The 27,695-nt window shown below is 45.1% G+C and overlaps 1 protein-coding gene across 1 annotated transcript in view; it reads right to left on the bottom strand.

The window, feature by feature from the left end:
- Positions 1–27,695, bottom strand: part of DNAJC27 (DnaJ heat shock protein family (Hsp40) member C27) — a 57,658-nt gene that overhangs the window by 27,111 nt on the left and 2,852 nt on the right. Inside the window, exons 2-5 of the mRNA XM_073624846.1 lie at positions 26,791–26,950; positions 15,017–15,099; positions 11,664–11,733; positions 8,713–8,877 (exon numbers count right to left, since the gene is read on the bottom strand). Of these exons, the coding sequence (XP_073480947.1) occupies positions 8,713–8,877; positions 11,664–11,733; positions 15,017–15,099; positions 26,791–26,877 (405 nt within the window). The 5' untranslated portion in view covers positions 26,878–26,950. The remainder of the gene's footprint in view (positions 1–8,712; positions 8,878–11,663; positions 11,734–15,016; positions 15,100–26,790; positions 26,951–27,695) is intronic.

The following is a 27,695-nucleotide window of genomic DNA, read 5'->3' as shown; positions in this document are numbered from 1 at the left end:
AAAAACAAAAAAAAAAAACAAAAAAAAACACACAACACTGCTCCATGTGGCAGCTCGTTTAGCACAGAGTGGCCCCGATCCTGGTCTTCTGGGGTACCTTGGCAGCTCTCGCGGCTCCTCCCCACATCTGATAACCACCTTGGAGAAGCGCTCTCCCGGGGGGGGCGGTTACCTTGCGGGCGCGCTCTCGAGTCCAGCATTCGGCGTCCATAGAGGCAGAATGCAGGACTCGGCCCCGCCCCCTGGCGCTCGCGTCATTGGATTTGATTGACAGCAGTGGGAGTTAATGGCTGCGCTGCTATCAACCTATCCAGTCAACATCTGAGAACCCCGGGCAGAGAGACAGCGCGTCCCCGTGGGTCAAGTTCGAGGGCTCATGTAAGTAAAATGGGGGGCTGGTCACTGATAGGATGCATTAAGGTGAAAAAACACGAACCTCTAGAACCGCTTTAATGCATTCTGCGATACGGCACTGTTATTTTAACAGACAATTGTGAAGTCGTGTGACGCTATACCCAAATAAAAATTTCCCCCACAAATAGAGCTTTCTTTTGGTGGTATTTGATCACCTCTGCATTTTTTATTTTTTGCACTATAAAAAAATTATTTTTTACTTTCTGCTATAACACATCCAATAAAAAAAAAAAAAAAAAAAAAAAAAAAATTTCTTCATAAAATTTGAGTCAATATGTATTCTGCTACATGTTTTTGGTGAAATAATCCCAATAAGTGTATATTGATTGGCTTGCGCAAAAGTTATAGCGTCTACAAACTGTTGGATATTTATTTTTTTTTTACTAGTAATGGTGGCGATCAGCGTCTGGTTCAAGAATGGTTTGAGGAACACGAGTTTGAAGTGTTGAGAAGAAAAGGTAGCTGGCAACTCCAGAATCCAGTAAAATGAATAATCTTTATTTTTTATTTTATTACTACTGTACATATAGGTGGATAAAAACAGCTACGTGTTTTGTCACAAAGCCTTAATCACAACAGGTGATGACTTGGCCTCCAAATTCTCCGGATCTCAACCCAATCGAGCATTTGTGGGATGTGCTGGAAAAACAAGTCGGATCCATGGAGGTCCCACCTCACCACTTACAGGACTTCTAGGATCTGCTACTAACGGCTTGGTGCCAGATACCACAGCATACCTTCAGAGGTCTAGTGGAGTACAAGCCTTGATGAGTCAGGGCTGTTATGACAGCAATACGGGGACCTTGTCAATATTAGGCGAGTGGTCAAAAAATTATGGCTGATTGGTGTATATTTTATTCTATAATTTATATGGTTTAAAAAAAAAAATTCAAGTTAGACTTACCGGTAACTTGTTTTCCATGAGTCTTTCAGGACAGCACATGAGAGAGAGGCTCCACCCACTAGGAAACAGGAAACACAAATTCCACCACATTTTAAAAGGAGGCTCCTCTCCACAGCTCGTCAGTTGTAGTAGAGTACCTCCGGCCCAAGCTGGAACACATAAGCATAATACGGTTAATTCACAGCATATATATATATATATATATATATATATATATATATATATATATATATATATATATATATATATATATATATATATATATATATATACACACACACACACACACACACACTTCCATATACGTATAAATATGTATATATAAACATGAAGGGCGGGTTGCTGCTGTCCTGAAAGACTCATGGAAAACAAGTTACCGGTAAGTCTAACTTGAATTTTCCCTTATCGTCTTTCAGGACAGCACATGAGAGGATAATCGAGACTTACCAACTAGGGAGGGACAACAGCCTGCAGGACCTTTCTGCCGAATGCCTGATCACCAGCCGACAGAAGATCCAATCTGTAGTGACGGACAAACGTAAGATAACTTGACCACGTAGCCGCCTTACAAATTTGGTCTGGGGTGGCACCAGCTTTTTCTGCCCATGTAGTGGCTAGAGCTCTGGTAGAATGTGCTCGTACTCCCTGAGGAGGAGACAACCCCGACTGGACATAAGCTTCTGAAATAGCCATTCTTAACCATCTGGCAATTGATCCCTTTGAAGCTTTCCTTCCTTTTCTGTTGCCGGAAAACAGAACAAATAAAGAGTCCGAAGACCTGAAGTCCCTTGTTTTCTCTAAGTAATGTAATAAGGTTCTTCTTACATCTAACTTATGAAATAATTCTTCCTTACTTCCTGAAGGATCTGAACAAAAAGTTGGCAGGATGATTTCCTGCGACCTATTATGGACTGATGCCACTTTTGGTAAAAACGCAGGATCTGTTCTAAGCACAATCCTGTCTGGGTAAATTGACATAAAGGGCTCCTTAACTGAAAGAGCCTGAAGTTCTCCAATTCTTCTCGCAGTCGTAACTGCAACTAAGAATATCATCTTTAGAGTTAAATTCTTTAACGAGATTGACTGTAATGGTTCAAAAGGATCTTTTGTGAGTACTTGTAAAACCACTGTCAAGTCCCATTTTGGAAAGTGTCTATTGGGAACTGGTCTGGATCTAGTAAGTGACCTAAAGAACCTCGTGACCAACGGAACTGAGGAAATAGGTTGATCCAGGTATACTCCTAGGGCAGCCACTTGTACTTTAAGAGTGCTGATTGCCAGCCCTTTGTCCACCCCCTTCTGCAGAAATTCCAGAACCGACACAATATCTTCTAAATTTCGGTTTGCCGAGCGACACCAGGAGTTGTAGATTTTCCAAACCTTAGCGTAGATATCTCTAGTCACCTTCTTTCTACTAGCCAGTAAAGTAGATACTAGAGGCTCTGACAAACCCTTGTTTTTCAACAGCTGTTCCTCAGATACCAAGCAGTGAGACTTAGTCTTGCTATATCCGGATGATACACTGGACCTTGAAGTAGTAAGTCCTGTCTGAGGGGAAGCTGCCAGAAAGGTTTGACTGACATTAGTAGAATGGAGGAAAACCAGGCCCTTTTTGGCCAGTACGGGGTGATCAAGATTACCGACACCTTCTCCTTCTGTATCTTCCTCAATACTAAAGGAATTAGCTGAAAAGGGGGGAAGGCATAACCCAGCTGGAAATTCCAAGGATGTGCCAGGGCATCTATCCCTATCGATCCGTTGTCTCGGTGCAGGGAGAAGAACTGAGGGAGCTGAGCATTTTCTCTTGATGCGAATAGATCCACCTGCGGGCATCCCCACTTCTGGGTTATTAGAGTGAATATTTCTGGATTCAAACTCCACTCTGCCTCCTGAATCCTTTGTCTGCTCAAGAAATCTGCTACTCCATTTAGCGTGCCCTTGAGATGTACAGCTGACAGGGAAAGTAGATGACTCTCTGCCCATTCTAGGATCTCTGAAGATAGCAATAGAAGAGTCCCGCTCCTTGTGCCCCCTTGTTTGTTCAGGTATGCCACCGTGGTGGCGTTGTCTGACAATATCTGCACATGGGACCCCCGAAGGTTTGGAGAGAAGGCAACCAAGGCTAAAGCGACTGCCTTTAACTCCCTCCAATTTGATGACCTTCCTGCTTCCACTGGGGACCAAACTCCCTGAGCTATGTCTTGACCCCAGTGTGCTCCCCATCCCCAACTGCTGGCATCTGTCGTTATCCTTCTCTCTGTAGGGAAGGACCAGAGTAAACCCCTTGACAGCACTGCCTGATTTCTCCACCACCAAAGGGTCCTTTTTACCCTGGTGGGAAGCCTTACCTTTGAGTCTAAAGCTTCTGGACTGTGATCCCAGATCCTTAAGAGAAAACTCTGAAGGGGTCTGAAATGGAGTCTGGCCCATTGAATGGCCGGCATGGTTGAGGACAAGGTTCCTAGTACTGACATAATCCTTCTGACTGATACCTCCAGGTTCGTCTGAAGGCTGGATACTGCCTGCAATACCTTCACTTTCTTCTCTTCTGGAAGAAAAAACTTTTGATCCACTGAGTCTATCAGATACCCCAGAAATTGGACTCTTTGTGCCGGATTGAAATTTGATTTTTGGATGTTTATAATCCAACCTAAGGCCTCCAGATGACTGCGAGCCTTGATCAGATCCTCCTGTAACCTTTCCCTGGAAGGGGCAAAGAAAAGGAGGTCGTCCAGGTAAGGGATAACCGCAATCCCCTGTAGCCGGAGGGGAGCTAGGGCTTCCGCCATAATTTTGGTAAATATTCGAGGGGCGGAAGATAGACCAAACGGGAGGGCCCTGAATTGAAGGTGCAAAACCTCCCTCCCCATATTTACTGCCAGCCTCAGATATCTCTGGGACTGAACAGCTATAGGTACATGCAGGTACGCATCCCTTAAGTCGATTGATGCCATAAAGCATCCTCTGACTAAGAGATTTCTTACCGAAAAGATGGAGTCCATGCGGAATCGCCTGTATTGGACTGACCTGTTTAGCGGTTTTAAATTGAGGATGAGCCGAAAGCTTCCTGATGGTTTCTTTATCAGAAAAATATGGGAATAGAACCCTTGGCAAACTTCCTCCGGAGGCACCTGAACCACAACCCCCTGTTTTATCAGATCCCCTAACAGGTTCTTCATGGCTAGGGCTTTTGTTGTGTCCTTTGGCAAATTTGTTACGCAGTACCTCTCTGGAGGAAGGTTCAACAGCTCTATCCTGTAACCCTGGGCTATTGAATCCAAAACAAACGGGTTTTTTGTTATGTTTGCCCAGAGAGGAAGGAATTCTTGAAGCCTTCCTCCCACAGGCACCACCAAGTCATTGTCTCTTATTGGCCTGCGTAGGAGGATTGAAAAGGACATTCCCTTTGCCTTTTCCTCTCTGCGCCGCCCAACTCTTTCTTTTTTCTTGGGGCCTGTTACTCCTTTCCTGATTTTTTTGAGGTCGAAAAAACCGCCTAACTGGCTGCTTTTTCTTTTTAACTGGAAAGGACTTCTTTTTATCAGCTGTTCTATCCAAAATAGATTCTAGATCAGGACCAAAAAGCTGATCTCCCAAAAATGGCACTCCGCATAACTTATTTTTGGAAGCTGCGTCCCCAGGCCATGTCTTTAACCACAACGCTCTCCTGGCTGCAATGGTCAGGGCCCCTGACCTAGCTGACATTCTTATAGAATCTGCAGAGGCGTCAGAAATATATGCTACAGCTGCTATAAGGGTTGGGAAGGAATCTAGAATCTCCTGTTTGGGTGAATCAGCTATAATATGTGCCTTTAGCTGATTCAGCCAGAACTCCATGTTTCTGGAGACACAGGTCATAGCCATAGCAGGCTTGAGATTCCCTACAATGGACTGCCAGGCTTTTTTAAGCTGTTGGTCCGCCTTCTTATCCATAGGATCCTTCAAAGTACCCATGTCCTCGAATGCCAGATCTGTTGATCTAGATACTTGGGAAAAAGCTGCATCCAACTTCGGGACTTTATTCCAAAGTGACTCAGGATTATCATTAAATGGAAAACGCCTCTTGTGAGCTCTTGGGAAAAAGGGTTTTCTCTCTGGGTCAGCCCATTCTTTCTTAATGGTCTCCGAGATTACCGAATGTACAGGGAAAGTGCGACCTGATGCTTCACCAAGCCCTTCATACATTCTATCGTGCAGCGATAATTCTCTTTTTTCTTCCTCCATTCCCAATGTTGCATAAATTGCTTTCAACAGACTGTCTACTTGTTCCAAGGACAGTTTGTATCTAGAAGGTGCATCTGCCTCTTCCTCATCCTCCTCCTCCTCTTCTCCAGAGTATGAGGGGGAATACCCCTTTTGGGTAGTTGGGCCAGCCTCAGCCTCTACCGTTGGGGTTAAGTGTGAGCCCTGAGAGGGGTCTGAGGTAGTTGCCTGACTTAATGCTGGTGTTACAAGAGAAGAGCGAAAAGCCTGTATAGTAGCATCTAGCTCTTTCTTAACTGATGCGATTATGTCGCTGCACGCAGAAGAAGCCTCTTCCTTGACTAAGGAGTCAATGCAAATTTGGCATAAAGTCTTCTTCCAACCCTCCAGTAACTTTGCTTTACATGAGGGGCATCTCTTTTTAATGGCTGGTTCAGAGCTCTTAGCCTGCCAGAAAAAAATGACAAAAGAGAAAAAACACCAGCATTCATTAAGCCAAAGCTTCCTCCTAACGGACTCACCACAGGTGCACAGGAGGAACAACAGTTAACCCCATGTGCCCAGACAGGCCCCAGCCACCAAGGGGGAAAAAAACATTTGTGAGAGGGGCACCAAAGTAACCAGGATATTCACTATAGCCTCTTACCTGGGCCTTGCTGGTGCCTGTGCCTGTCCCACATGCAGCTGCCACAGAATCCATAGTGGTGCTGCACCGATCGGTGGCTTTTACGAACGTCGGTTCCGGAGTCAAAAAACGCCGTTGCGCCCGACCGGAACCGGAATATAGGCACCAGGACCGCTCCTCCCTTCTTCCTCTGCGCCACTTCCGATCGGAAATGATGCGCCCGTTCCTAGCTCCTTCCCCTCGTCGGATACCTCACTTCCGACCGGTCGAGTCTGTACTCTTCCAAGATGGCGGCGGCCAGTAACGCCGACACGCGGTTTCAAAAAAGCCCGCGAACGGCTGCCGCCGCCTAAGGAGCGGCTCCAAGAACGGTCCAGCTCATCATGAGCAAAGAAAGAGAAAAAAGGAGCCCACTTACCAGCAACCCTGTGGCGCGGTGTGGGAGGATCGGACTCTCTGGAGGAAAAAGATAGGTATGGTGGGGTAGGCAGCCTGGCCTCTCAGGATAGCACCATAAGAGACCCTGGCCCCTACTAGGTGTTCCCTTGCCGGAGGAAACACAAAAACTGACGAGCTGTGGAGAGGAGCCTCCTTTTAAAATGTGGTGGAGTTTGTGTTTCCTGTTTCCTAGTGGGTGGAGCCTCTCTCTCATGTGCTGTCCTGAAAGACGATAAGGGAAAAAAAGCACACTAAAATCACGTTTCTGAACTACTGCTGTCTGCCACAGGAAAGGCAAACTTAAAACGAAGCTCCACTCAAAAGGGGAAGCTCTGCTTATTTGCCTACTCCCCCCTCTGATGCCACATTTCAGGCACCTACTCCCACTTCCGGCTGACTTTGCCACGGCGAGCGAAGTCATCCAGAAGTTTTTGGAGCTGCTGACTTAAAAAAAAATTTCTGAAGGAGCCTGGAGCTCCGCTTTAATTAAAATTATCTGGATGCCGCAATTAATTTTACACCCAACACAACGCCCCTGTGTGGAACATCTTTGGAAAATGCCCTCTGAAAATCTTTGGGCGGAGCGCCTTGCTGTTATGGAACCTAAACTTGGATTGCAAACAGGCTAGGATCAAACTTGAAAGCCTTCAACTCCCAAAACATGCAGGAGGCCTGGCTGCACCCAACGCCAAGCTTGACTTTTTAGCATCTCCTCTAAAACAAAATGAAAGGGTGGGACAACTCAGACATTGAGGAGCCAATCCAAAAGGATAGTGGTGGCTGCCCTTCAACAGGAACCCTTATATTCCTTTTGCAACTAGGATGCTTCCAGAGGAGCTTACAATATCCACTTGTACATAAAGTATTGACAGCCACAAAAACTATAACCAAGCCTACAGACCACACACAATTTTTACCAATCAGGAATAACTTACATCTTACAGCGATCTTAAAACCTAAGAAGCTTTGAGAAGTGGAAGAAAGCAAATCTTTACTTCTTAAATGGATTTACCAGGGGAATACCCTGAAAACCTTTCATCATCAGCAGGATGTACCATGTCCCCCAAAAATTACACCACTGGGGCTGTAGAATGACACCTGTCTCACTACTGGAGAGGATGCCTTACCCGAGGACCTGCAGTGCAAGGATTTCCCTTGCTTCCGTTTCTCCATTCTGTGGGTCTGCTAGTCTCACCAGATTTGAAATGAGATTTGGTGATATCACTACTGTGCTGCCCACTGTTCTCCTTGCTGGAGGGGAAGCTGTATCTGAGGAACTGCAGTGCAAGGATCTCCCTGCTTCTGTAACTCCATTCTATGGATCTGCTAGTCTCACCAGATTTGAAATGAGATTTAGTGATAACTGCAGTGCAAGAATCTCCCTGCTACTGTGCTGCCCACTGTTCTCCTTGCTGGACAGGAAGCTGTACCCGAGGACCTGCAGTGCAAGGATCTCCCTGCTTCCGTTTCTCCATTCTATAGATCTGCTAGGCTGACCAGATTTGAAATGAGATTTGGTGATATCACTACTGTGCTGCTCACTGTTCTCCTTGCTAGAGGGGAAGCTGTACCTGAGGAACTGCAGTGCAAGGATCTCCCCTGCTTCATCTATTCTGTAGATATGTGCTTCCTCCACCTCTATTATAACCCCACCAGTCCTTAAAAAGGTAAATCTGAAATAAGGAAGCAAAGCGCTGCCTCTACCAAGATGGCCTTCTCCACACAGAGACAGGTTCTGGAATGGGACGGAGAGGTGGATCTGTGTTTCCTCCACCTCTTCTGCTGATTTTTCATCCTTACCCCACCAGTCATTAGAAGGGCAGATCTGACATGAGGAAGCAAAGCCCTGCCTCTACCAAGATGGCCTCTTCCACACAGAGACAAGCACTGGAAGGGGAAGAAAAAGGTGGATCTGCGCTTTATCATTACCCCACCAGTCATTAGAAGGGCAGATCTGACATGAGGAAGCAAAAGCTCTACCTCTACCAAAACGGCCTCCTCCAGGCAGGTGCTGGAAAGGGGAGGAGGGAAAAAAAATCTCCAACAACCACCGGATGGTCAAGTGTCCAAAACCTTTGAACACAAAGTGTAGCTATGACATCAATTATGGTCTGCAAACCTCGCTCACCTTGTTTGCACAGACGGCAAAGACGACATTCTCAATGTTCCCCTGAGGGCCCAGCTCCTGCTTCATTTCTGCTAGCCAGGCATCCAGGCTATCGAAGGACTCTTTCAGGCCCACGTCGTACACCAGAATCACCCCTTGTGTGTCCTTATAGAATTCATTCCGTACCTGGGGGGGAGAGAGTAGAAAGAGAACATCTAAAACCTCCTCCGAAGGACAATCAGCTGCCTAAAACATAGATTTGGTAATAAAAAAAAAAAAAAAAAAGTCCACCCATTGAATTTTTCCAACAACTCCATGACTTCGTAGCTCAGCAACACTTCTGTTGATATCGTGGAAACAATCCATAGTGTTGTAAGTTTCATTCACAAAATGCAATGTAAACAGTGTGATGCGTAAAAAAGTCACCATGCATACAAAGGGGTCTACATATAAAACGTGCCAAGCGGATTTCTTAAAGCAAAAAAAAAAAAAAGTTTTCCCAACTTCTTGTCAGGGGCAACCAGAAAGCTTACACCCACCTGATCCGCTCCAGCAGCAAACCGCACACCCCCACAATCCAGCGGTGGACTGTTCCTGACCTCCTCATGTGCAGAGCAGGTCTATAGGGTTGATGACGTCAGGACCAATCCACTGCACAAGACTGCAGGAGCCGAAGGGACCGGTTTTGTGTGAGGAGGATTGGAGGACTAGGCAAGTATATCTCCTTTCTCCTCTCCCCCTAGACAAAAACGAGCAGTTAACCCTTGCAGTGGGGGCTGTGCTAAGGGTTTTCTTGCTCGGAGTTGGGCTTTAGGCAATCGTGCAGGTGCAATAAATTGTCACCATTTTATTTGTACTATGATTATCTTCAGTGATCGTCCGCTCCCTCTAGTGGACAAAAATGTTTTGTTTTTTTTTCCGATCTCTCGATTGAGGTAACTCATGCCACTAGATGGAGCTGATGATCATAGGAGATATTACAAATAATGTGTCTGTGTCAATGCTGAAGACATACATATGGAATTTATTTTATGCATAGAGAAGAACAGGATGCCACAATAGACTGTTCATATTTAACAATGGAATAAATCCCTGGCATTGTTACAGCTTCCAACTTTATTCATAGCCTGCAGCATTCTAGCTGAACAGATGTGACATTTAACCAGCTGTATGTCAACCATAGAAATTGAAAGTAGGATACTGTTTGTTTTGAAGCGGACCTCCGGCCTTCCCTTTAGTCTTGCACAGTCGTAGCGGCTCCTCTCCTGGACTGAAATGGCTTACTCTGATCTCACTGCACACTGTGAGATTCTCGCAATGTGCATTAGAAGCTACAGCAAGTCACATAAAGCCCCCTTTATTTTCTGGCTAAAGGACGTCCAACATCATCTAGCGCTTTCCTCCCCCAGCCGGACTGTCCCCAGCCCACCCCTTTCATTCACTGGATTTCAGTTCATTCCATCATGGAGGCTCAGCATCATTTGCATGCAAATATAGCATGCCTATGAATGTTCACTTGTCCAGGCTGATTTATACCCAGCAAACCTATGTACAGCACCATGCTGGGGCTGTACATAAGAAATAATGGCATCGCAAATGTGCCCTGCATTTTGCCCGGATTTCGCCCACAATTCAAATTGCTTAGGTGTGAAAAGAATTTTTTTTTTTTGGTAAAATATAAAGGGTTGCACCGAGTAAACAGATACCCAAGGCTTAAAGGAGAAGTACATACAAAGCTAGTTTGATTGTGCTTCTCCCGTGGATCACAAGAGTGCAGTTCGTTCTGCACTCCTGTGACCCGGCTGACGTCACAGAGTCGGTCCAGGCTTGGGAAAGAGAACGACCATATGTTCAGGATCTGCCCACGTGCCTGGACCAGCACCTAGATCAGCCTCTCAGTTAGCCGTTGTGAACCTTTTCCGGCCGTTCCCTCCACAGCCCAGAACTTCAGGCGCAGAGCAAAGAGCGATGGCTGACAGTCAACAGCTCTGCTCATGAAGCTTTGAGAACTGAGCGAATGGCAGTGTTTGATCGCTCAGTTCTCAGCCTTAAGAGCCAGTGGGGGTCGATGCTACATCCACCTAGGTAAGTATGATTAAATAAAATAAAAATTAATAAAATTCCCATACTCATCTTTTAAAATTGTGTGTGTTTTTCAAATGGCAACAGAATTTAGTACCCTATATTTTCCATAAGCGCTGCTTTAAAGGCCTACAAGTCATCATTTGAGAGCCAACCGTGAATAATGGGGTCTAGAATGATTGATCTCCGGTGCACACAGTGATGGGAATTGTGTAGTGCAAGTGACGTATCTCAATCACTTCCCGCCTGTAGGATGCCCATTGACATCCTTAGGTTGAAATGGTTATACAGGGATGATGCCTGCAGCTATAAGCATCATCCCGGTATCATTTTTCTCAGCCAGCGATCCTTTTTTTGTAAAAGCCATCCTAGCAGCTGATTAACTGTTGGATTACTTTTACAGGCAGTAAGACAGGACACGGCTTTAGTAGATGGCCCTCCCCGGTGGACAGTCCCTCTGCTTTTTTTTCTGTTGCCCAGAAATGGGCTTTACCGTGAACTCTAGGAGAAGCAGCAGATTAATGAGCTCCTTAGTCACTCTGCTCTCTCCTATCAGCAAGCTCCTTGCAATTCAGGACAGTTTACTGGCAGGTCGTACTGCTTCTCTGTCACCTGCTCTGAGCTTTGCTGTACAGGGACTGCAAGATTAAAGTACTTACCTTGACTAAACTAAAAATCACAATATGTATGAATTAATATAGAGATGTGATATTGCGTCTTATATCTGCCTGAAGTTCAACTGTAGTTTATATGACTGTACTGGGTCATATAGCTGGTACTGACACGGTACAAAGTGGGCGAGGCCCGGAATTGACTGCAACAAACCCAAAACTAGGGGCAGAAAGTCTGAAAACCTCCAATTTATACTTGAAAACCGTATCCAGTCCTACCTCATAGAAGAAGGGGTGTCCTGCCATATCAAATATATTGACCTTAATTTCTCGATCTCTGATTTGTACTCTGGGGGGAAAAAAAAAAACAAAACAAAAAAAACATCAGATCTGAGTCTATTCAGACCGCTGCAGAAGTGATTTTATATTATATCGTCATACATGACATGATAATCTCAACAAACCACAAGAGTGACCTCATCCAATGTGGCCGGAGCTATGTCAGAACTGATCTCTGCAGCCGGTCAGAGACTGCAGACATGGTACGGGAGATGGTCAGAGACTGCAGACATGGTACGGGAGATGGTCAGAGACTGCAGACATGATAGGGGAGATGGTCAGAGACTGCAGACATGATAGGGGAGATGGTCAGAGACTGCAGACATGATAGGGGAGATGGTCAGAGACTGCAGACATGATAGGGGAGATGGTCAGAGACTGCAGACATGATAGGGGAGATGGTCAGAGACTGCAGACATGATAGGGGAGATGGTCAGAGACTGCAGACATGATAGGGGAGATGGTCAGAGACTGCAGACATGATAGGGGAGATGGTCAGAGACTGCAGACATGATAGGGGAGATGGTCAGAGACTGCAGACATGATAGGGGAGATGGTCAGAGACTGCAAACATGATAGGGGAGATGGTCAGAGACTGCAGACATGTTACAGGAGATGGTCAGAGACTTGCAGACATGATACAGGAGATGGTCAGAGACTGCAGACATGATACAGGAGATGGTCAGAGACTGCAGACATGATAGGGGAGATGGTCAGAGACTGCAGACATGATAGGGGAGATGGTCAGAGACTGCAGACATGATAGGGGAGATGGTCAGAGACTGCAGACATGGTACAGGAGATGGTCAGATTTGCAGACATGGTACAGGAGATGGTCAGAGACTGCAGACATGGTACAGGAGATGGTCAGAGACTGCAGACATGATAGGGGAGATGGTCAGAGACTGCAAACATGATAGGGGAGATGGTCAGAGACTGCAAACATGATAGGGGAGATGGTCAAAGACTGCAGACATGGTACAGGAGATGGTCAGATTTGCAGACATGGTACAGGAGATGGTCAGATTTGCAGACATGGTACAGGAGATGGTCAGATTTGCAGACATGGTACAGGAGATGGTCAGATTTGCAGACATGGTACAGGAGATGGTCAGAGACTGCAGACATGATAGGGGAGATGGTCAAAGACTGCAGACATGGTACAGGAGATGGTCAAAGACTGCAGACATGGTACAGGAGATGGTCAAAGACTGCAGACATGGTACAGGAGATGGTCAAAGACTGCAGACATGGTACAGGAGATGGTCAAAGACTGCAGACATGGTACAGGAGATGGTCAGATTTGCAGACATGGTACAGGAGATGGTCAGATTTGCAGACATGGTACAGGAGATGGTCAGAGACTGCAGACATGGTACAGGAGATGGTCAAAGACTGCAGACATGGTACAGGAGATGGTCAAAGACTGCAGACATGGTACAGGAGATGGTCAAAGACTGCAGACATGGTACAGGAGATGGTCAAAGACTGCAGACATGGTACAGGAGATGGTCAAAGACTGCAGACATGATACAGGAGATGGTCAAAGACTGCAGACATGATACAGGAGATGGTCAAAGACTGCAGACATGGTACAGGAGATGGTCAAAGACTGCAGACATGGTACAGGAGATGGTCAAAGACTGCAGACATGGTACAGGAGATGGTCAGAGACTGCAGACATGATAGGGGAGATGGTCAGAGACTGCAAACATGATAGGGGAGATGGTCAGAGACTGCAAACATGATAGGGGAGATGGTCAAAGACTGCAGACATGGTACAGGAGATGGTCAGATTTGCAGACATGGTACAGGAGATGGTCAGATTTGCAGACATGGTACAGGAGATGGTCAGATTTGCAGACATGGTACAGGAGATGGTCAGATTTGCAGACATGGTACAGGAGATGGTCAGAGACTGCAGACATGATAGGGGAGATGGTCAAAGACTGCAGACATGGTACAGGAGATGGTCAAAGACTGCAGACATGGTACAGGAGATGGTCAGATTTGCAGACATGGTACAGGAGATGGTCAGATTTGCAGACATGGTACAGGAGATGGTCAAAGACTGCAGACATGGTACAGGAGATGGTCAAAGACTGCAGACATGGTACAGGAGATGGTCAAAGACTGCAGACATGGTACAGGAGATGGTCAAAGACTGCAGACATGGTACAGGAGATGGTCAAAGACTGCAGACATGGTACAGGAGATGGTCAAAGACTGCAGACATGGTACAGGAGATGGTCAAAGACTGCAGACATGGTACAGGAGATGGTCAGAGACTGCAGACATGGTACAGGAGATGGTCAGAGACTGCAGACATGGTACAGGAGATGGTCAGAGACTGCAGACATGGTACAGGAGATGATCGGAGACTGCAGACATGGTACAGGAGATGGTCAAAGACTGCAGACATGGTACAGGAGATGGTCAAAGACTGCAGACATGGTACAGGAGATAGTCAGATTTGCAGACATGATACAGGAGATGGTCAGAGACTGCAGACATGGTAGAGGAGATGATCGGAGACTGCAGATATGATACAGAAGATGGTCAGATTCTGTTGACACATTACATAAGGCTGATTAAAAAAAAAAAAAATGCTATTACAGGGCAATAGGAAAGCAGACTATTGTCTGCAGGGACCGTGAAAGGCCCACAAAAAGTGCAAAAGCGGGCTACAGGTTGGGCACCAGGGCCCTCGTTCATGTCCTGTAAATTAGGTTTTTATTTTACTGCACCACTTGCATTAGTCCCCGTACCATCCACACCAGGCTTGTAAATGTCTTGTAGCAGCAGCTGCTGGAAACTCATTTCCTGCCGACATAGGCTCCCCCCCTCCAGAACTACATCTCTCAAAAGCGCATTCCCTACACAGTGTGTAAGAAGCTGCACTGTTTTGCAGCAAAAGAAATCAATAATTGCATATGGAGAGAGACAGAGAGGGGTGGGCGGAGTTCAGTAGTCCAGCAGGCGGGGCTGGCGATGCTGGTTGGAATTTGTGTGCTGAAAAGGCGCTGCATCATCAGCCCAAACAGGATGTCAGGCGCTCAATGGATTTATGTCAGATCAACAGGTATTACTGTGAACCTTTTATAAGGCATAAATCGCGAGGGAATGTGCAAGTAACAATCATTTTTTAAAATTAAAATTAAATTAAAATTAAAATAAAAAAAAAGAGCCAGCAGCCCGCTAACAACATTCAATGCAGGTGTAACTTTATTGTTCCAGACACACAGTACAAGGGGTGGAAGATGTGGCTTTCACCCAAATTACTAACCACTTACTTTGTGACACCGTAATCAATTCCGATGGTGGCCTGGTACTTGGGGACAAATCTTTTTTCACAGTAACGCTTGATGATGCAACTCTGCAGAGACGAGAGGAAAACATGTCAGGGTTATCAAGAATTCCGTTATTTAAATCTGGCTTCCACCCTCTAGTTGTACCGGCTCCTCTCCTAGACTGAAATGCTTACTCTGCACACTGTGAGCTTCTCAAAACAAAGCTGGTTGCCTGGAGTCACACACTTTAAAGTTGGGCCCAGTTTGCACTAATATACGGCATCAAATTAATTTAAAAACCATTTGCCGACCGCAAAACGTATAAATATGTTTCAGCTTACAAGTGGTTCACCGGGGTTATGGCTGGAGTTATCAGCTATAACCCCCAGTATTTTTTTTTCCAGCCCGATTGGCTTTCTCATGAAAGTGGTCGGAGTGGCTAATTAGCTGCTGGATTGACTTCAGAAGAAGTGGGAGGGGATGCCACCCCCCCCCCCCCCCCCTTCCACTGGTGTTCCTTGGGCTTACTGTTTTACCACCGCACCCGAGAAACGATGGGTTGCGCAGCTGGTCATAGAGGTGACCGGAGACCAGATGGTCTCTAATCACCTCTATGGTCTTGGAGGACCAGAGCGACGTTGTGACTTCACTTACGGTCTGGGGCAGAAGTAAACTTTTTGTTTTCAATCTTAGTTTATTTTCAAAAGTAAGAACACAAAGAATATAACAGAAAAATACCATTCTTTACAGTTTGGCAACACATATAGTATACATAGAATAGTGAGGTGTACTTTACCCATGTATAAACAGGAGTGATCATTTTAACATACAGCTTTCGGTGAACTACTGGTATATCATATTGTATATTGAAATCTTTATTCTAAGAGAGGAATAATATACGGGTGGGGGCCAACATATAATGAACCTTGTAGTTTCGCGGGTTGGTGTTATCTGAGGGTTCCCTCTCAACGAATTAGACTGCTGTAGAAGTCTTTTATTCACCTATTATAGATAATCAAGTCATTTAGCTAGTCCAAAGATATGATCTTTAACTATATATGTGAGTGGTCGGTTCAGTACTTAAAGAGGAGACAGAAAAAGTCAGAAATAAGAACGTGAGTAGAAGTGTGGGATGGTACCTGAGGCACCAGGCACTCCAGCATGGCTAATCGGCGGGTAAGGGTGGGGTATCTCTGACCCAAAGGGAAAACTCATCAGAATAGCGAAACATGGACCATGAGGTCCAGGTGGCGGTAAACTGCTCCTCCTTTCCCACTTCCTCCGCCAACAGGCGCTCCAGATCTCTTATCTGGTCCACTTCAACCACCCATTCTCCCAAGGAAGGCACATCTGTCGTTTTCCAATGTCGGGGGATCACTGTCCTAACTGCTGCCAGAAAGTGGCGCAGTACATCTTTTTTAATCGACTTGAGGGGGCCTGGGAGTATAGATAATAGGGCTATCTCTGGTGTGGGTTTGATTGATGTCGCCATCAGCCTGCTGTAAAGATCAAAGACCTTTTGCCATAGTTTCCAGATTGGAGGGCAAGCCCACCAGATGTGAAGCATTGTCCCGCTAGAGGACAGGCATCTCCAACACACGTCTGTCAAAGAGGGGTTAAACTTTTTAATATCTACTGGGCATCTGTACCACCTCGTTAATAATTTAAACCCTTTTTCTTGGTTCTTGGTTGCCAGGGAAATCCTATGCGTTAGGATAAAGCTTTTTTGCCAATCAGTGGGGGAGATGGAGTGTTGCAGCTCCGCTTCCCATTTCTGTGTATATGTTGGAAGGTCAGGGGCATATTCGTTCAGTAGTAGGGAATACAACAGTGATACTACATGTATTGGTGGGTCTGGTTGTAAAAGCAGTTCGTCAAAGTCTGATGGGTCGGCCAGTATCTCTGAGATGGATGAGAAAGTGCGTATGTATGACGTTATTTGACCCCTTTGTAACCACATTGTTGAGGTCCCTAATTCCGTCCGAGAGGGTATGTCCGTTCTCAAGGATGGGTCAGCGCGTAAGACCTGTGCTAAACGTCTATGGCTATCCCTACTCCAGGGTCCAAATCTTAACTTGTTCGCTGCTGGGGGGAAAGCCGGAGTCCCGAAGAGAGGGGTCATTGGGCCCTGGATTTTAGACAATTTACTCGCTGAGATCATGCGGTCCCAAATCTGGAGAGTTTGGCGAGTAAGAGCAGTGGAGAATAAGCCGTCCCCACGCCCAGCCATAGGGGTCCATAGCAGGGCGCAAAGATCAGCCTCATTAAGATATTTCTCTAGTTGAACCCAAAGTTTGGAGGAAGAGTGGTGGAACCAATCCACTATACGCACGAGTACCGCTGCCTTATGGTATATAGAGGCATCTGGGACCCCCGCACCCCCCCTGACTTTCGGGAGAATCATTGTGTCATGTTTTATCCTGGGGCGACGTCCCTGCCATATAAATTTAGAGAAGATCTGACGGAGCCTTTTGAAGAACGAGGTGGGGATATAGATAGGAATGGTCTGGAAAAGGTATAAGAATCGAGGGAGAACATCCATCTTCAAGACATTCACCCTACCCAGCCAGGAGAGCTGTTTAGAGGCATATGTGGTCAGATCCGCTTGAGTTCTGGTAAGTAAAGGGGTGAAGTTGCTGGAGAATAGTTGGGATGAGACTGTTGGAATATGGATTCCTAGATAGCGGATAGATGTGGAGCTTGTCTTAAAAGGGAAGGAAGTCGTAAGCTGTTGTAGAACCGCTGTTGGGAGTGAAATGTTGAGGATTTCTGACTTATTTAGATTAACTTTAAAATTACTAACCTCTCCATACCTCTGAAACTCCTGCATAATGGAGGGTAGAGAAATTTGTGGTTGGGTTACAAATATGAGTAGATCATCAGCAAATAGGGCAATTTTAGTGTGTAGTGGGCCTACTCTAACGCCATGTATGGCCGGATTGTTTCTAAGGGCAATGGCTAGGTGTTCCATGACAATTACATAAAGAATGGGGGACAAGGGGCACCCCTGCCGCGTTCCGTTGTGTATAGTAAACTTAGGGGATAGGGAGCTGTTTAGTCTAATCCTAGCGGAAGGAGATGTGTAGAGGGACATTATTCTGGAGATCATGTTTTGGCCTAGACCTAGTTGTTGTAATGATAAGCGGAGAAATTGCCAGTCGACACGGTCGAAGGCTTTTTCCGCATCGACTGTGAGAAGGCACAATGGGATATTGTGGGCCCGAGCATAATCAGCAATGAGGAGTGTTTTTAGGGTGTTGTCACGCGCCTCCCTTCCACAGAAGTAAACTTTTTATTGTTGTTTTTTTAACCGCTTCCCAACAAGCCGCTGTTATACAGCGGCAAGGTGGCTCATTCCGGCAAATTCGCCGTAGCTGTACGTAGGCGCGGGAGCTCGCTTTTGTGGGCACACACGCGCTTCTATTGCCCAGCGTGGGGAACCAATCAGCAGGTCCATTGGACTCGATGTCTGCCGGCCACCCGCGATGGTTCCCCGCAGTGACAGAATGGGGATCTGCCTGTGTAAATAAGGCAGATCTCCGTTCTGACAAGGGAGATCACACAGATCCTACCCTTCCGCTGTGTTTCCCCAGGCAGCCCATCCCCCATACAGTTAGAACACACCTGCAGGGAACACATTTAACCCCTTGATGTTAACCCCTTCCCTGCCAGTGTCATTAGTACAATAACAGTGCATATTTTTAGCACCAATTACTGTAATAAAAAAATTACACTAAAAATATGCACTGTTATTGTACTAATGACACTGGCAGGGAAGTGTCAAAAAAGTGTCAAAAATGTCAGGTGTCCGATCTGTCCGCCGCAATGTCGCTGTCACTAATTGCCGCCATTATTGGTAAAATAATAAAAATGCCATAAATATATCCCCTATTTTTAAAGGCACAATAACTTTTGGGCAAACCAATGAATTTACGCTTATTGTAATTTTCTTTTTTTTTTTTAACTAAAAATATGTAGCAGAATACATATTGGCCTAAACTGATGAAGAAATTATTATTTTTTTTTTTTAAATGTTTTATAGCAGAAGGTGAATTTTTTTTTTTTTTTGTCGTTCTTTGTTTACAGCGCAAAGAAATGCAGAGGTGATCAAACACTACCAAAAGAAAACTATTTGTGGGGGGGACACACATCAATTTTATTTGGGTGCAACGTCCCATGACCGCGCAATTGTCAGTTAGGGCGACGCAGTGCCGCATCGCGAAAAATGGCCTGGTCATGAAGTGGGTAAATCCTTCCCGGGGCTGAAGCGGTTAAAGCAAAAGATCAAATTAGGTAGAGGAGAGATTTGGGGTCTTATTGGTCCCAGATCTCTTTATAAAGAGGACCTGTCATCCTTATTTCTATTACAGGGGATGTTTACATTCTCTGTAATAGAAATAAAAGTGATCAAAAAATATTAAAATAAATTAAAAAAGGGGCAGTGTAAAAATAAATAAGACGAAAAAAAATTAAAAACGCCCCATCCCTCTGTGCTCATGCACAAAAGCGATCTCATATGTAAGTCGCGCACGCTTATGTAAACAGTGTTTACATCACACATGTGAGGTATCGCCGCGAACGTTGGAGCGAGAGCAATAATTCTAACACTAGACCTCCTCTAACTCTAAAATGGAAAAATGTTTAAATCATCGCCTTTGGAGATTTTCAAGTATCGTAGTTTCTAGACATTCCATGACCATGCACAATTTTAAAGTGTAGCATGTTAGGTATCTATTTACTCGGTGTAACATCTTTCACATTATACAAAATTAATTGGGTTATATTATTGTATTTTTTTTTTTTTTTTGCATTACCATTCTTAAAAGGTGTATGTTTTCCCAAAAAATTGCATTTGAAAGACCGCTGCTAAAATACAGTGTGACATAAAATATTGCAACGATCGCCATTTTATTCTCTAGGGTCTCTGCTAAAAAAATATATAATATTTGTGGGTTCTAAGTAATTTTCCAGTAAATAAAATACTGATTTAAACTTGTAAACAAAAAGTACCAGAAAAGGCCTGGTGGGCAAGTAGGTAAAGTGGTATTAAACCCAAAACCAAAAATGTAATATATTGCAGCTTACCAATCAATAGATGTGATGGCTGCATTCGTTTTCTTTTTTAGGCATTCTTCCCTCTGTTTTCCTGGTTATCTGGCCAGTAACACACCTCATGTATTAGAGCGCCCCCACCCTGGATAAAGGAGCACAGGGGGCACCTCTGGAGAGCAGCATTGTCAGTCTGGGGGGGGAGGGGAGTGTTGGATGTAGTAGCCGATTTAGATACACTTACAAATTGAACCCAAACTCCACCTAACACTTAATAATCAGTTACAGCAAACATTCCTTTGGGATAAAGGTTTAAATAAATAAAAGCTGATCATTATAAGCACCCCCACCAACGTTAAAAATAGTTTGTCTCTTTCATGTAACTGATACATTCTGCTGGAGAGCTTGTTCGAAAAACAATAGACTTACTGGCTGTATCAACAGATGAAATTAATGAGAAAGAAAGCCTAAAAAATAAAACTAATGCAGCCATCACATCTAAGAATTGGCAATATAATAAGGGTTTGTTTTTGGATTTAATACGGTGTCAAAGTAGAACTGGACAGAAGGCTGGGGCAATTGGGTTGCTTCTATTAAGCAGAGGAGGGGGCAACTGAGGAACAGGGGATGGGCTGTCGAACCCGGAGTTGGGCTTTAAAATTCACAGCGCTTCATTTTTTCCACATTTTATGATGTTACAACCTTATTCCAAAATGGATTAAATTCATTATTTTCCTCAAAATTCTACAAACAATACCCCATAATGACAACGTGAATGAAGTTTGTTTGATATCTTTGCAAAATAAAACATGAAAAATAAATCCCATGTACATAAGTATTCACAGCCTTTGCTCAATACTTTGTTGAAGCAGTTTTGGCACCAATTCCAGCCTCAAGTCTTTTTGAGTATGATGCTACATGCTTGGCACACCTATTTTTGGGCAGTTTCTCCCATTCTTCATTGCAGGACCTCTCAAGCTCCATCAGGTTGGATGGGGAGCATCGGTGCACAGCCATTTTCAGATCTCTCTCGGGTTAAAGTCTGGGGTCTGGCTGGGCCACTCAAGGACATTCACAGAGTTGTCCCGTAGCCACTCCTTTATTATCTTGGCTGTGTGCTTAGGGTTGTCGCCCCAGTCTGAGGTCCAGAGCACTCTGGAGCAGGTTTTCATCAAGGATGTCTCTACTGCATTCATCTTTCCCTCGATCCTGACTAGTCTCCCAGTTTCTGCCACTGAAAAACATCCCCACAGCATGATGCTGCCGCCACCATGCTTCACTGTAGGGATGGTATTGGCCAGGTGATGAGTGGTGCCTGGTTTCCCCCAGACACGACGCTTGCCATACAGGCCAAAGAGTTCAATCTTTGTTTCATCAGACCAGAGAATTTTGTTTCTCATGGTCTGATAGTCCTTCAGGTGCCTTGTGGAAAATTCCAGGTGGGCTGTCATGTGCCTTTTACTGAGGAGTGGCTTCCGTCTGGCCACTTGACCATACAGGCCTGATTGGTGGGTGTGATGCAGAGATGGTTGTTCTTCTGGAAGGTTCTCCTTTCTCCACAGAGAAACGCTGGAGTTTTTACAGAGGAACCATCGGGTTCTTGGTCACCTCCCTGACTAAGGCCCTTCTCCCCCGATCACTCAGTTTGGCCGGGCGGCCCGTTCTAGGAAGAGTCCTGGTGGTTTTAAACTTCTTCCATTTATAGATGATGGAGGCCACTGTGCTCATTGGGTTCCAATGCTGCAGAAATGTTTCTGTACCCTTCCCCAGATCTGTGCCTCCATACAATCCTGTCTCGGAGGTCTACAGACAATTCCTTGGACTTCATGGCTTGGTTTGTGCTCTGACATGCACTTCTAACTGTGGGACCTTATATAGACAGGTGTGTGGCTTTCCAAATCATGTCCTATCAACTGAATTTACCACAGGTGGACTCCAATCAAGTTGTAGAAACATCTCAAGAATTATCAGTGGAAACAGGAGGCACCTGAGTTCAATTTTGAGTGTCATGGCAAAGGCTGTGAAATACTTATGTACACGTTATTTTTGATTTTTATTAAATTTGCAAAGATTTCAAACAAACTTCTTTCAAGTTGTCATTATGGGGTATTGTTTGTAGAGTTTTAAAAAGGAAATAATGAATTTAACCCATTTTGGAATAAGGATGTAACATAAAATGTGGAAAAAGTGAAGTGCTGTGAATAGTTTGCGGATGCACTGTAACAGCCAGTACAAAATGTGACAGCCACATTAATAGTGATCTGTAAGTAACTTTAACTCTCTCACTGAAAATATTTACTAGTTGAAAACATGAGGGTTTCCCTTTCCTAGGAAATGTATAGCCTTAGGATGAAAGCAGCATGAAAGCCTACAATTAAATAATTCAGATAAAACATCCCGCTCTGTAAATAATGCAGATGAAGAACAAAAGTTTCGGTAAATGGAAAGAGTTTAATCTTGGCAGAGTGGATGCCATTCCTGCTAAAAAGCAATGATATGAATAATACATAGAGAGAAAGCAGAGGGATCTTTCTCTAATCATTACAGATCCAATATGGTTTATCAGATGGATGACACAGGGGTCAGACACTAGGGGGCGCTCAAGGCTTAGACTCTAGGCCAGGGTTTCTCAACTAGGGTTCCTCAAAAGGGTTCTTAGGGGTTCCTTGAGCAATTTCTGCCTCTCAGATAAGTTCCCACTGACACCATGGATCCTTTTAGCTATCTGTAAGGGGGGAATTCTTCCCAATGGCCACAAGTGTAAGGAGAATTCTTCCCACTGATCATCACACTAATGTATCCTGAGTTGTAGATCTAGGAATTTTCAGCAGGGGTTCCCCGAGACCGTTAAGTTATTTCAAGGGTTCCTCTGTGTTGAAAAGGTTGAGAAAGACTTCTCTAGGCAAAGACACCAGGGGTCACTCAGACTGTAGAAGCTAAAGGGCACATAGGATGTAAATACTGGATATAGACGCCAGAGGGCTCTCAGGACGTAGACACTAGGTAGAGCAGTGGCGGCTGGTGCTCAAAATTTTTTGGGGGGGCGCAAACAAACTGAAAATTTCAGTTAGAAATTTTGTTCTATTTAAATTTAACAAAAAAACTTTAAATAGAATAAAATATTATTAATAACAATAATAATATTATTACTACTTCTATGAAAAATATTAATACCACCCTCTATAACACAAGCACTTTCTTTATCTATGACTTGAGAGGAATTTTTCTGTAACAGAAGAATAGGATTGTGTTTTAGTGAATGGTGGTGAATGTGTCAGGACAAGTCGGTGTACACAGCAGCCGGAAACTATTCAATAACCGAGTATACCAGGCGACAGGGGACAGAGGAATAACCAACACCGTCCCCCCCCCCCCCGCCACATTCCAGGTTGTAAAAACTACGACATACCAGGATACCATCACTAAGCCTGTTTATCTGATGCACAAAAACCAATGTACAACTTTTACAACACATTTTTATATGAAAATATCAATACCAACAATTCCACACATTTATCACACTAGTCTAAGCAATCTGTACACTGGTTATCTTATGACAAAAGGGACAGCTCCCTATGAATCCAAATCCTTCTGCCCTTAAAAACGATCCTCGTTTGGACCGCACTGATAGTCATTGCCTGCAGAGAGCACCATTCTGGACTATTCAGTAATGGAGGGAAAGGACATGGAGACCAGATTGAAGATCCCTTGAAAAGGTAAGTACTGTACATTTTCTTAAATTTTTTTTTTTTTTGCAACTCTCAACAGACCAACTACAGGCTTCCCTGCCCCCTCTACTGGACTTGCAACAATAAAACCTCCTGGTCCCACCCACACGCACTATTTTACTTACCCGGAACCCACCATCATCATGTGACCCTCCGCGACACCCCTTCTGGTAGTGGAGACAGGTGTTCCAGGCCTAACAACTCGTCTTGTTGTCAATTCTCGCATCCGGATATCATGAAGTCGTCGTTTGAAATTGAGGGCCCCTCTAAAATTCAGAACCCTGTGTGGACCCAGCCAATAGGAAGCGATCGCGTCATCAGAGACCAACATGCACAAGTGAAGAAGGAGGCCCCTTCCGCACTGCATTCTGGAAGGAAGAAGACCCTGGACCCAACCTGTCACATTACTGCATTTTCGAGGAAAAATTTAAGGCTCTGCGATTTTTTTTTTTTAATTTTTAACCACTTGCCGACAGCTACAGAGCGGCCGACCAGTTCTCGGTGGGTAGTCATAGGACACAGCTGATCATAGATCAGGATAAAGGGCCAATCACAGCGGCCCTTTACCATGTGATCATCTTTGTCCAATCACATTGTAAACATAACCTGGTTATCAGCAATCCTTTCCTCATGCTGACAGCACGAAAGGAGAGCCAATAATCAGCCTGTGTGAAAGGGACATCTAAACTGATAAGAAGGTCACTGTTTATCAGTGTCCTGATTACCAGTGCAGTCCCCACACGCATGATGTGTTGGGCCTCTACATAGGAAAACGGCGATTGTCCTACACATGTTATATAGTCACTGCTGACGCTGGAGAGCAATAAGTATCGCACCAGAGCTCCTTCGTAATTCTAAACTAAAGACCTGTGGGGGTTTTGAAGTGTTGCCTATGAAAAAAAAAAAATAGGGTACTGAAGTTTTTCACCGTTTCATGGCCACACGCAATTCTAAAGCGGCGCTCCACCTAAAAGGGGAAGCTCCGCTAGCTTGCCTTCCCGCTGCCACATTTGGGGGGGTACCTGGTTTTGACAGGTACTCGCTCCCACTTCCAGCTGACATTGCCATGGAGAACTCAGCCGGAAGTTCGGCCTCCCTCCTCCTTCCCCCGCCATTCGCATGCGTAGTAGGGAGCCGGCAGTGAAGCTGCAAGGCTTCACTCCTGGTTTCCCTTAGCTGAGATGGCGGCGGCAGCACCAGAGAACCGATTGAAAAATTGTCCTGGGTGAAAGCACCCCTGGATTCGTGGACAGGTTAAGTGTCTTTATATTAAAAAAAAGTCAACAGCTACAGTAATTGTAGCTGCTGACTTAATTTTTTCTGAAGGAGCCTAGAGCAGCGCTTTAAGGTTTGACATGTTGGGTATCTATTTACTCACCACAATGTCGTCTTTTATATATTCTACCTAATAATTGGGTAATAAATTACATTTAGGTGTCAAAAAAATTAACTTTAGTGTATCTTTTTACTAGGAAACATTTGAAAAAGAACCAAGAGCTCCACCTACTGACTGCTTCCAAAATACAACATAGTCACACACACTTATAAAGCCTAAGTGGGCGACAATGAGTCAAAGACAACTGTCAAACATTTTTCATTAAAAAAAAAAATAAATAAATAAATTTCACTTTTTTTTTTTTATGGATCTCACTGCTTTTGATCTCCGGTTTCCTTCAGCCACTTTATCTATTTGCACTTAGCTCCTCTAGCCATCTGGACATCATTGCGTTGGACCGACTTCCTGATCAGGAGCACAGCGGCACACGCCTATGCAATGTGTATTGGTGTGCTCCGGCCCCTTAGTCTTCAGTGAAAGAGAGCCTAAGCTTTGTTCCACTCTGCTGTGACCTGTATTTTGGATGACACTTTATTGAATAAAGGCAAATATTTTTGGAATGCGGCAGGATTTCTTTGATGTCTAACTGTCTTTAACCACTTGCCGACTGGGCCATTGCCGAAAGACGGCAACAGCGCGGTTGGCTTATTCTGGGTGGATGTCCGTGGGACGTCATTCCAGATTGTTGCTCCCGCGCTCCCCCTGGGGTGTGCACCCGGGAACATCCGTGACCGCCGGGTCCTCATGGATCACGGTAAATAGCCGCTGATCGCTGCTGTTTACCACGTGATCATTCCGTCAAATGACGGAGTGATCACATGTAAACAAACCGGCGTCACGTCATGACGCCGGTTCCTCCCTCCCCTCTGTGTACCGATCGGTACAGTGCGGGGGGGGTTCTGGAGAGATGGCAGCAGCGCTGTGGGCGGGATGTTTAGTGCCCAGAGCGCTGCTCAATGTAATACTCTGCAACATGGTGCAACACTGTGCCAATACTCTGCAACATAGTGCAACGCTGTGCCAATACACTGCCAATACTCTGCAACATGGTGCAACGCTGTGCCAATACACTGCCAATACTCTGCAACATGGTGCAACGCTGTGCCAATACACTGCCAATACTCTGCAACATGGTGCAACGCTGTGCCAATACACTGCCAATACTCTGCAACATGGTGCAACACTGTGCCAATACACTGCCAATACTCTGCCACATGGTGCAACACTGTGCCAATACACTGCCAATACTGTGCCAATACGGTGCCAATACTCTGCCACATGGTGCCAATACTCTGCCACATGGTGCCAATACTCTGCCACATGGTGCCAATACTCTGCCACATGGTGCCATCAATTTCAACAGAAACAAAGAATTTTTTTTTTTAATCGAATTTTCAGTCTTTTTTGATTTATAGCGCAAAAAATAAAAAAACCCAGAGGTGATTAAATACCAACAAAAGAAAGCTCTATTTGTGTGAAAAAAAAGGACAAAAATTTTCATATGGGTACAGTGTTGCATGACTGAGTAATTGTCATTCAAAGTGTGAGAGCACCAAAAGCTGAAAATTGGTCTGGTTAGGAAGGGGGGTTTAAGTGCCCAGTTGTCAAGTGGTTAAAGGGATGAGGTGGCAACTCTAGCTCAGAGTCTTACCCCCCGTTCCTACCTTGCCTACTTCGGCATTGCCCATACTGATGACTTTAATCCGCAGCGCCTTGCGGCTCTCCTTCCTCTTCTGCAGGTTGGCCTCCATGTTGTGTTCAGGATCGCAGTGACGGCAGTGTGTGGGCGACGGGAGACACAGACGGCATAGGGAATCCACACACCTGCATAGAGCACACACATGAGAAGGAGGAGAAAGATATAAAGAAGATGTATGGGGGGGGGGGGGGGGGTGGTCAGTAGATGTATAGGGAGGTCAGCAGATTTATAGGGAGACTAACAGATCTATTGGGGGTCAGTAGGTGCATAGGGAGGTCAGGAGATGTATAGGAAAAGAAGTAGGAGTATAGGGGGTTGGGAGAGGTACAGAAGGGGTCAGCAGGCGTATTGGGGGGGGGGGGGGGTATCAGGAGATGTATGAAGAAGAGATCAGTAGGTGTATAGGGAGATCAATTGATATATATTGCAGATCAGTAGGTGAATTGGGGGGGGGGGGGGGTTGGGAGAGGTATAGAAGGGGTCAGAAGATGTACTGGGAGTCAATGAAATTAGAGGGGAATACGATGTATAGGGAAAGAAATAGATATGTTGGGGGTCAGTAGGGGCATGGGGATGTCAGGAGATGTATAGGAAGGTAAGTAGGTGTATAGGGGGGTTGGGAGAGGTACAGGAGGGGGGTGATCAGGAGATGTATGAAGGAGAGGTCAGTAGGTGTATAGGGAGATCAATCGCTATATTGCAGATCAGTAAGTGAATGGAGGGGGGGGTTGGGAGAGGTATAGAAGGGGTCAGAAGATGTACTGGGAGGTCAACAGATATATTGGGGATCAATAAATGTAGAGAGGAATCAGTAGATATATATAGGGAGATCAATAAATAAGTTGGGGGTCAGTAGGGGCATGGGGAGGT

This window comes from Aquarana catesbeiana, linkage group LG04, assembly GCF_042186555.1.
Source record: "Aquarana catesbeiana isolate 2022-GZ linkage group LG04, ASM4218655v1, whole genome shotgun sequence".
Lineage (NCBI taxonomy): Eukaryota > Metazoa > Chordata > Amphibia > Anura > Ranidae > Aquarana > Aquarana catesbeiana.
The sequence above is the reverse complement of the archived record's forward strand: the minus strand, read 5'-3'. Positions and strand labels throughout refer to the sequence as shown.